This window comes from Oncorhynchus tshawytscha, linkage group LG32 (genome assembly GCF_018296145.1).
Source record: "Oncorhynchus tshawytscha isolate Ot180627B linkage group LG32, Otsh_v2.0, whole genome shotgun sequence".
NCBI lineage: Eukaryota > Metazoa > Chordata > Actinopteri > Salmoniformes > Salmonidae > Oncorhynchus > Oncorhynchus tshawytscha.
In genome coordinates this window covers 5773914-5784584 of record NC_056460.1, presented here as the reverse complement: position 1 = coordinate 5784584, position 10671 = coordinate 5773914, and the positions used below count along the sequence as shown (strand labels likewise).

Sequence of the window (10671 nt, the reverse complement as noted above, 5' to 3'; positions counted from 1 at the left end):
TATCATAACACACAATAGTTTATTTGAACAGTCCTTAGAGTTAAAAGTAAAACAATAACAAAAACCACCGTCAAAACACTTTTCAATCCACTGCCTCAATGGAGGTTCAGGGTTAGGACAGAGACTGTGTCCCCTCTCGTCTCATACACCAGTGGTGTCCCCATAGTCCTTGTTCCAGCGCACATACAGGTCCAGCGTTTGTGGTCCGACACTCCTCTTGATCTTCTTCAGTGACTCCACGAAATCAGAGAACCTGATATTCCTCACCTGCACAAAGGCACAGAACACTACAGCGATGAAGGGTGCGACAACAGCAGGGCGGTTCATTCATTCACATCAAAAGTAAGAAAACCGAATGAAAGTGTGAGGGAACACCTCAACCTGTCCAATGAGAAGCGCTCGTTTTCATTTTCTGTAGGAAAAAAGTTTTGCAACCATTAAGAGTTATTTAAAAATGTAACCTTTATTTTACCAGCCCGTCAATTAGGAACAAATTCTTATTTACAACGATGGCCCGGCAATAGGCAAAAGGCCTCCCGTGGGAGAGGGTGCAAGGATAAAAAATTTAAAAAAGTAAGACAAGATGGACAACACAGACAACACAGGGTTTTTCATTAAAAGTATATATTTAACTTTGTGAATGAAGCACATTGTGAATGCTGCAAATACTTGAGCTTGCCTGTTGCAATGGAACCAATAGAGATCCTGCAGGGGCCACACCACTGCCGCAGCCCCAGCAAGTTGAAGGAGGAAGAAATTAGTCTGAAGAAGGATGGGACTAGGATCCACTATGTCAGAGGAACTATGTTAGACTCACTGTGCTGAGGCATCTAGAGGCTCAGAAAGAGTCATAGACACTGGAAGATTTTAGGGGGAAGATGTCTGTGCTACAGACAGCTATATTGGTCCACCAATACAGGACTAGTGAAGGCCCAGCGCACTACTTTTGTGACAAATATATATATATATATATATATATATATATATATATATATATTTTTATGATGATTTTTCAAGGGGTGCAGCACCCCTACTCCTTGTGGCTATGGAAAGAATCAGAGAATCCTGGAATAATCATTTGACCTTTTACAGGTGACAGACTTGAGGATTTTTTGCCTAAATTCTGTTAATTTTTCCCCCAAATTCCATTTTCTCTGTTTAGTTTTTACAAGTTTCAGATTTTCCCTTCAGGTTTTCGATCTCACTTTTTTAATATAAAACAACTAAATTTGATGTACTAAAGTCCACAACAATGCTTAAACCACATCAGGAGATCATTTTTTTCTTCATTTTTGGGTGTAAAATACCAGGGTTGTGGTCATTTACATAAATTCAATTCAAAATTAAATTCTCTGTCCCAGTAAATTCCATTTAATTCAATTATAATTCCAGTCCTCTGAATTCCAATGTTAGGTCAATTCCAAGAATCCAAATCCACAAATTCCAAATTGAATTCAATTCCTGGAATGATTATACTGGAATGATAATAATATAGGTTGAAATTATTAAAAGCAAATCCTACAGTCCATGTCGTATACTATGTGCATTAACTTCATTAACTGTGAAATGTAAAAATATAGAATTCCAATTAAATTCATTTTCTAAGATTAAACAACAACATCTGTGGCGATGGGAGAACCTTCTCTGCACTCCACCAATCAGGCTTTTATGGTGGCCAGACGGAAGCCACTCCTCAGTAAAAGGCACATGACAGCCAGCTTGGAGTTTGCCAAAAGGCACTTAAAGGACTCTCTGACAGTAGTGAGAAACAAGATTCTCTGGCCTGAATGCCAAGTGTCACGTCTGGAGATAACCTGGCACCATTGCTACGGTGAAGCATCATGGTGTGGGGATGTTTTTCAGCAGCAGGGACTGGCAGACTAGTCAGGATCAAGGAAAAGATGAACAGAGGAAAATACAGAGAAATCCTTAATGAAAACCTGCTCCAGAGCGCTCAAGACCTCAGACTGGGGTGAAGTTTCACCTTCTATCAGGACAACGCCCCTAAGCACACAGCCAATAGCTGTGCAGCAAAGCTCCCCGTCCAACCTGACAGAGCTTGAGAGGATTTGCAGAGAAGAATGGGATAAACTCCCCAACTATAGGTGTGGCAAGCTTGTAGCTTCATACCCAAGAAGACTCAAGGCTGTATTCATAATATAGCTAGCTAACATACATTTGGAGGAAACAAGTTATAATTAACTGGCTAGCTAACTAGCGTTAGCAGTGTTTTCAATGGCGGCTTGTGCAGCTAGCGAACCAGCTAGAAAACAACAGAACAAAAGTATAATTTTGGATTTGAAAACTAGTCCAACAGGCTCTGCATTTCAGGAATCACAATCGTAAGTACCCCTGGTGCACTGATAAATTATTTAGCCATTTAAACCATTTATTTAAACAATTAATTTGTTGATGAAAACTCTGTTTTTGCAACTGCAGTCATCGGCTTCCTTGCATTTCAAATGTGACCTGGACGGATTGGATTCTGGTTAGTGACGGTTGTTATCCAATGGAGCGCTGTGATTGGTTGCACAAATATTCTGTGGCGGGCTTAGCGAAGGCAATTCCCACCCCACCCTCTGCATCTAATGACTTGAGGGAAATCTATCAAATGCTCATACCCTGACTACAAATCAAATCAACCGCTCACGTCGCGTGCATTGCAAAATAAATGTAGAAATATATTATTCAATTATTGCACCCACACTGCTCGCGTGCGCCAACGAGCGTCTGCGTTGCCAAGGGCTAAAATAGAAGTCAGTTCTATTTGTGACACAGATCGCGCTGCAAGTCCTGCCTCTCCCATCTCCTCATTGGTTTATAGAAGCAGGTACCCACGTGCCATCTCATTGGTTATGAAAGACGAACCAGGTCAGTGGCGGTAATGCACCAAATTTATGAAAGTTGCCAATCGCAATATAAAGTCCAGAGAAGAAAAAGCCTGGAAGGAGGAGAGATGACTAGAAACGATTTGGTTCACCGTTTTATGTGTGGATTGATTGTCGGAGTAGAGGACCTTCTGCATTTCAGGTAAAATAACAACTCAATATTTATATCCCAGGACAAATTTGCTAGCAACAGCAAGCTAGCTAAATAGCATAAATTAGCTAGCAAGTGCAAGCTGGCTAGCTAAATCTCCATAAATGTTAGTTTTGATATTTTAACCTGCGTGTCGTGATCGCGTTTGGTGTGGGGGGGCTAACTTAATTTATGCACGATGGCGCACTCGCACAGACGGTTTGGGTTACGTGTCAGTCTGCTCTGGTCGCGTCTGGTTTTCCAGGGACCTTAACAAAGAGTCAGCACACTCAGCCCCAGCAATTATTTTAACTCAAACCCTGGTCCCTATGAATAATTTAAAAAATGATTATATGAAAAGGTTAAGGTGATGTCTCTAGATGTTACATTAAGGTTGTTTAATGTTTTTACAATGGATTCCCTTTTTCTTTGCATCACTTTTCAATAAAAAAGTTAATAAAAAACTCATATGGCTTTTTTAAAATGAGAATGTGACTATAATAAATAAGCACAAAAATAGCACAGTATGGAATTATAGGTGAGCTAATATCATATATTTGGAGTAGCATATCGTGGAATAGATTTTCCCAAATATCACCCACCCAAACATGCCCTAATAAATAACACGCCAAGATTCATAGGTAGAACATGCTGCCAAGGGCACCAAGTTGGCACAGGATGACCACTCTGTAGACAAGCTGCCCGAAGGGTAGTCATCAACTAGAGCGTTGGACTAGTAACCGGAAGGTTTCCGAGCTGACAAGGTAAAACTCTGTTGTTCTGCCCCTGGACAAGGCAGTTAACCCACTGTTCCTAGGCCATCATTGTAAATAAGAATTTGTTCTTAACTGACTTGCCTTTTTAAATAACGGTTTAATTTTTAAAAACTTGGAAAAAAAAACTAGCCATTGATTCTCAAACCGAACACTATCACTCAATATGCGCGTTCACGTGTCAATCTCGATTGCTAGTTGTCGAGTCTACGAGGGCTCCACTGAACCTTTGGCAGCCTCTTTACTGAGTGGGCATACCGTGCCGATTCAGTGTCCTTGGCAGCAACTTTTATCCATGAATTTTAAACCGTTACCTAGCAACAACATGGCCACTACTACTTTGCCCTCAAAATTGTCAGAATGCATCTAAGATAATCATTTGCTTTTAAGTTTTTGCCGAGGTCTTAGTCTTGCAATTTTACATCTAGCTAAGGTGTTTTGTGCTTGAAGGAGTAGTATTTTTTAAGTTTTAAAAAGTGCATGAAAACAAGTTAGTCCAGTAGAGAGTCTGCTATGCTCAGCTGACCCGACACTGTTTAGAGAAACATGCGGTTCTACAGACTGATATATGAGAACACGTCTACAACTTTATCAGCATGCTGTAATTGAAGGACAAGCTACACGCTGTTCATCAGTGCCCAAAATCACTAGCTTGTTAAGTTCCATCCTTGTGTTTGTCAGTGAAGCTAGCCGTTAGAACTAGCTATCAGGCACTATGAGCAGGCAGGCTAAGTCAACTGGCGAGTTGCTTTGGTGCTATTTGTGCTGCAGTAAAGAGATGCCGTTTTGCTTCATAGCGTATCATGCTACAAAACAGGTCGCAGAAGGAGACAATGCTTGCAAATGGGTTTTGAATTTTGGAACATTGACAAGTGGCAGTTGGGATACAAGTGGTTGATTGGTCAAAGTGTTTGGTTTATTATTCAGCCTTAGTGTGATGTATACAGTGAATAGTGTAAACATACCTCGTTTGCGGCCATGTTCCTGACTTGTTCTGGACGCAACTCTGAGAATTGAAATAGATTGCATTAGGAAACAAATACACACATTTGTAAAGAGACCAATTGCTGTATCGATTCAAATGAATGAATTATGCCGCTTACCTCTGATGGGACCGAGGGACGCATCTTTGGCCAGCGAGGTCAGGTCACTGCCAGAATAGCCTTCTGTCATTCTGCAAGGATTACACATATACCAAGGATTTCCATTATACCACAATATTAAATTAAGTTTGGGCGCAGATAGCCTAGTAGTTAGAGCATTGGGCCGAAAGGTTGCAGGATCGAATCCCTGAGCGTACAAGGTAAAATTGTCATTCTGCCCCCTGAACTAGGCAGTTAAACTACTATTCCCCGGTAAATAAGAATTTGTTCTTACTTAAATAAAGGTTAAAGATATTTTTTATTTATCTACATTTCTTAGATCTCTGTACAGTCAGGTCCAAAATTGTCACCCTTGATAAAGATTAGCAAAAAACGACTAAAATAAATAATACAAATACTGAGCTATATTATGAGCAATATTATATATATAATATTTTATATTTGTTTGTACTTGTTTTTTTTATACTTGTTAAACAATCTGAGCAATTGTTTTAGTATAAAATAATATAAATAAATAACTGGAGCATTCGCGAAAAAAGCACATTCGTTGCACAAATGTACCTTACCATAAACATCAATGTCCTTCTTAAAATCAATACACAGAAGTATATATATTTTTTTAACCTGCATATTTAGTTCAAATAAATACATGTTAGCAGGCAATATTAACTAGGGAAATTGTGTCACTTCTCTTGCGTTCAGTGCAAGCAGTGTCAGGGTATGTGCAACAGTGTGGGCCGCCTGGCTCGTTGTGAACTTTCTTCTTAACAAAGGCCATAATTAATTTGCCAGAATTTTACATAATTATGACATAACATTGAAGGTTGTGCAATGTAACAGCAATATTTAGACTTAGGGTTGCCACCCGTACGATGAAATACGGAATGGTTACGTATTTCACTGAAAGAATAAACGTTTTGTTTTCAAAATTATAGTTTCTGGATTTGACCATATTAATGATCAAAGGCTTGTATTTCTGTGTGTTTATTATAATTAAGTCTATGATTTGATATTTGATAGAGCAGTCTGACTGAGCGGTGGTAGGCAGCAGGCTGGTAAGCATTCATTCAAACAGCACTTTACTGCGTTTGTGAGCAGCTCTTAGCAGTGCTTGAAGCACAGCGCTGTTTATGACTTCAAGCCTATCAACTCCCAAGATTAGGCTGGCAATAGTAAAGTGCTTATAAGAACAATCAATAGTCACAGGTATATGAAATACAAATGGTGTAGAGAGAGATAGTCAACGCGTCATAATTTCTATAATAACTACAACCTAACTACAACCAACTTCTTAACTGGGAATATTGAAGAACTGGGAATATTGAACCACCAGCTTTCATATGTTCTCATGTTCTGAGCAAGGAACTTAAATGTTAGCTTTTTTTACATGGCACTTTTAATTTCTTCTCCAACACTTTGTTTTTGCATTATTTAAACATGTTTCATTATTTGAGACTAAATTGATTTTATTTATGTATTATATTAAGTTAAAATAAAAGGGTTCATTGTTCATTCAGTATTGTTGTATTTATCATTATTACAAATATATATATTTAAAAATAATAATAACTTTAAAAAAATAGTAAAATAATTAATAAATACAAAATCGGCCGATTAATCGGTATTGGCTTTTTTGGTCCTCCAATAATCGGTATCGGTATTGAAAAATCATAATCAGTCGACCGCTAATTAATTAATTAATATATATATATATATATATATATATATATATATATATATATATATATGACAGGTGTCAAAATGATTGGCAACCCTAAATATTTTTATAAAATCATACAAAATTCTATTTCATTTACATTCTACTTTTTAATGAATCTCATTTTAAGCAACTGTATTGTGTCCTTCCATGGTTTCAATAGGGTATAACAATGAGGTAACACGCATGTAAAATCCCATTGTCATCCGTCACCATGTGAAAATTCACAAAACAAAACCGACAAATGGTTGTTGAACATCAAATCAGGCAATGGGTACAAAAAAAGCTATAAAACAGAACACAACAATTAAGGGGCAACAATTAAGAAGTTTCAAACTTGCCTGGTATTGGAAAAAAAGTGTATCTTGTCCCCACACACAGTAAGGAAGATAGTTTGGGAGGCAAAGAATATTGAAGGGCTAAAGTTGGAAAATTACAGAACTTGGTCACTGCTTGGGGTCACCAAGTCTCCAAATCTACACGTAGATGCCACCTCCATGCCAATAGGCTCTTTGGAAGGGTTGCCAGAAAAGAGCCTTTATTGAGAGCAACCAACTAATGTAAACTCCTGGAGTTTGCTAAACGGCATTGACACTTGGATTGGAACGCTTGCCGTGTTCAGATAACACAAAAATAAAGCTTGGCATTGAAAGGAGGAGAAAGGAAGAAGAAAACCTCATACCTACTAGGGCTGGGAATTGCCAGGGACCTCACGATACAATATTATCACAATAATTAGGGTCCAACGATATGTATTGCGATTGTCATGATTCTACATGAATTTCGATTGAAAACAGTGATTTTTTTTGCGATTTTATGGTCCAAACATATTGCTCACCACAATATCTGCTACAGAGTGACAAGATGGAGCCATGAGAAAACGAGTTTTGATCAGTCATGGAAGTTAATGTGCTGAAAACAAATTGGCTGTCTATTTAAAAAGTCGATATTGGATGTTATGGAGCTGTTTTGCTTCCACTGGTCCTGGGGTCCTTGTTAAGGTCAACGTCATCATAAATTGGAAGCAAGTACCAGGACATTTCAGGCAAAAATCTGGTTGCCTATGCCAGGAGGCTGAAACTTCAACGTAAGTGGATATTCCAGCAAGACAATAACCCCAAGCACAACATCAGAATCCACAATGAAATGGTTAACTGACCAAACAAATCTATTTTGCAATGGCCATCTCAGTCTCCGGACTTGAACCTCATTAAAAACATGTGGTTTGAATTGAAGAAGGCAGTCCATAAGCGCAGACCAAAGGATATCAAGGATCTGGAAAGATTCTGTATGTGCTCTCCAGTGGGGATTTTAGCATGTAAATCTTGGTGGGAAAACAAAACAAAAAAATGTGGGACGCATGCCAGCAAAGCCACTACACAATACATTAATTGCACTAGAACGCTGACAAACGATGCCCACAAACTGTTGGGACTCTGCTGTTGGGGCCCTAACACCTTACCACTGCTACACCTGGCTTTCAGCGGAGCCTTGTCTGGCAGTGAAACAGTTCATCCAGACTCATTTACTGCCTTTACATAAAAATTTAAAAAACATAGCTGATATGGCTGACTTGCTTAAACAAATGTGGTTTCTACTGACAATTGAAATGTACAAACTATGGCATAAGGGGGCGACAAGCGGATAAGAGGCAATCCGTAATTTTGATTAAGACTTTAATGAGCAAGCGACGAAGGACGTAGTCAGTATAACTATTTGTTCAGCACTTTTGAAATGTACAGCAACAGAATTCAGAACATTGGCCGTTCTTACAGTACTGTACAACAAGTCAGAACCGTAGGATAAACAAAGGGGGCATATAAACAGAATGAAAGCGCTTACAATATTCAATGACTACATTTCTCTAAAACAGGTTAAAGGCTTCATGTGCACCACCAAGTTAGAACAGTAGGCAAAATTAAGAGCTGAAAATATACCACATTTTTAGGGTGGGCTACTAACAGCTTACTACACAACATACACTTAGTATTACTTTCTTAGCTACAGTATACATATCTCCCTTGCATATTACATAATTTATGTAGCAGCATACAAGACATTTTTGGACTCGCCTTGTGAAGGTGGCACAGCGGTCCTTTGTGGGCAAATTTTGTCATCAAAGTCTGGCATTCACTGGATTTATGATGGCAACTCAAACAAAAATAACACACAGCCACTCCATTGAATAGCAGGCGAACGTTAGTGGTTGCATTGCAATGCTTGCAGTTAGTCACTGATTCCTTCCAAACGACTCATTGTTCAATTTGTGATTTCCAACTTGTTGTGTAATCTTTATGGCCGATGAGCACCGATACGTTTTATCTATAATTTATCTTCATTATTTATCTTCATATGAAAAGAATTTGCCAGTAGATTGTCGACTTGATTCATGATGATGACTGCTAGCTAAGACTTTGAAATTAAGATGTTGACATGATCAGTCCAATAAAAGCTACTGTACATATAACGTGATTTACATAATTTTATCTGTGGCCAGTGACCTTGAGCCTTCTTGGAAGGGCACTTGTAATAACTCCACGGCAGGACCCAAAGGGCTGAAATTTTGGATGTCTACCCTTACTAAGGACATGAACTTGGCGATGGCGTAGTGTCCCCATGAGTGACAGAACACTGAGCCAATCACGGCACAATGCTCCTATTTTCTGCTGGCTCGCCCCACCACCAACAGAAAGCACTGAGCTAGGCTGAAATACCTGCATTTTGGAGCTGCCTTACTCAAGAAAACAAAAAAAGAGACCATGTGTGTATGGTATGCAGCTTTATTAACTGAATGACTTATATATATTTTTTACATTGTTTGTAAACTGATATGTGATACGTATTAATGCCAAAATAACATGCAAAACAGACAAGCCCCCCCCAAAAATATATGGATAATATATATTTTCAAAACAATTGCTAAAAATGTGGGGCTCAAAACAGCCCCACCTGCCCTGAATGAAGGGTCGCCACTGGTGTTCTTCAATCTCATAAAACATTTGAGAAAAAGGCTCAGTCCCATAGGGCGGTGCACAATTGGACCAGCGTCGTCCAGGTTTGGCCCGGGGTAGGCTGTCATTGTAAATAAGAATTAGTTTTTAACTGACTTGCCTAGTTAAATAAATAAAAATGTTTTTAAATAAAGTACCATTATCCAAGGGGAGGGTGCCGGAGTATTGAAAACTATCTTTTTTAGATTACTTGTTCAAGAAAATCTTTCACTGAGCAATTGTATTAGCATACAATAATATAGTTTTGCTCATCTTTATCTAGGTTGCCAATAATTTTAGACGTGACTGTATATCTCTGTATGTCATTCTGAAAGTATAGAGAGATAGCAAACATTTCAAATATAACATTATGTCTCTATATATTAATATATCTATTGAAATCTCTTTATTTATCCATCATTTTGAAAGGATTACAGTGAACAAAACATGTTATATTATAAAGATATATGGATATCATGATCTATCACTATATCTAATGCTCTATCAACTACCTATTGTAAAAAGTTCATTCATACCATGGTAAAGGATATCTAAAAGTGCATAACATATTAGGTAGGTTTCCAAGTCAGTTTACCTGGCTAGCTGTGACAGTTCTTTCTGTGCGAGAGGATTTCCGTGCTTCTCCAAAAGGTTCTTGACCAGTTTTAGCCGTGTCTATACACAACACACAATTATATACATTTTTGCAGGGAAATTGTATGGGGGAATGTGATTTGTTTACTGTATGGCTACAGTTGTAAATTGAATTAATAGGTTTCTTAACATACCTCTTCTGTTGGTAAAGCCACGTACACCCGTTTTGCAAATCGCCTGTGAATAGAAACAGTTTGAGAACATGTACCATTGGGTATGCCTTGAAGCCTTAAATGACAATTCCACCACTTTATAACCAGTTATTATGCTGTTAGGATACACTGAGTGAACAAAACTTTAGGAACACCTGCTCTTTCAATGACAGACTGACCAGGTGAATCCAGATGAAAGCTTTGATCCCTTATTGATGTCAGTTGTTAAATCCACTTCAATCAGTGTAGATTAAGGGAAGGATA

General features: G+C 38.3%; 1 protein-coding gene across 2 annotated transcripts in view; it reads right to left on the bottom strand.

Moving 5' to 3' along the window:
• Positions 1–10671, bottom strand: part of LOC112237706 (spastin) — a 28988-nt gene continuing 18317 nt past the window's right edge. For both annotated transcript variants that reach the window (XM_024406305.2, XM_024406307.2), the window contains 5 exons: positions 10390–10432; positions 10197–10276; positions 4895–4965; positions 4757–4797; positions 1–267 (listed from right to left, as the gene is read on the bottom strand). In XM_024406305.2, the coding sequence (XP_024262073.1) occupies positions 142–267; positions 4757–4797; positions 4895–4965; positions 10197–10276; positions 10390–10432 (361 nt within the window). In that variant the 3' untranslated portion in view covers positions 1–141. The remainder of the gene's footprint in view (positions 268–4756; positions 4798–4894; positions 4966–10196; positions 10277–10389; positions 10433–10671) is intronic.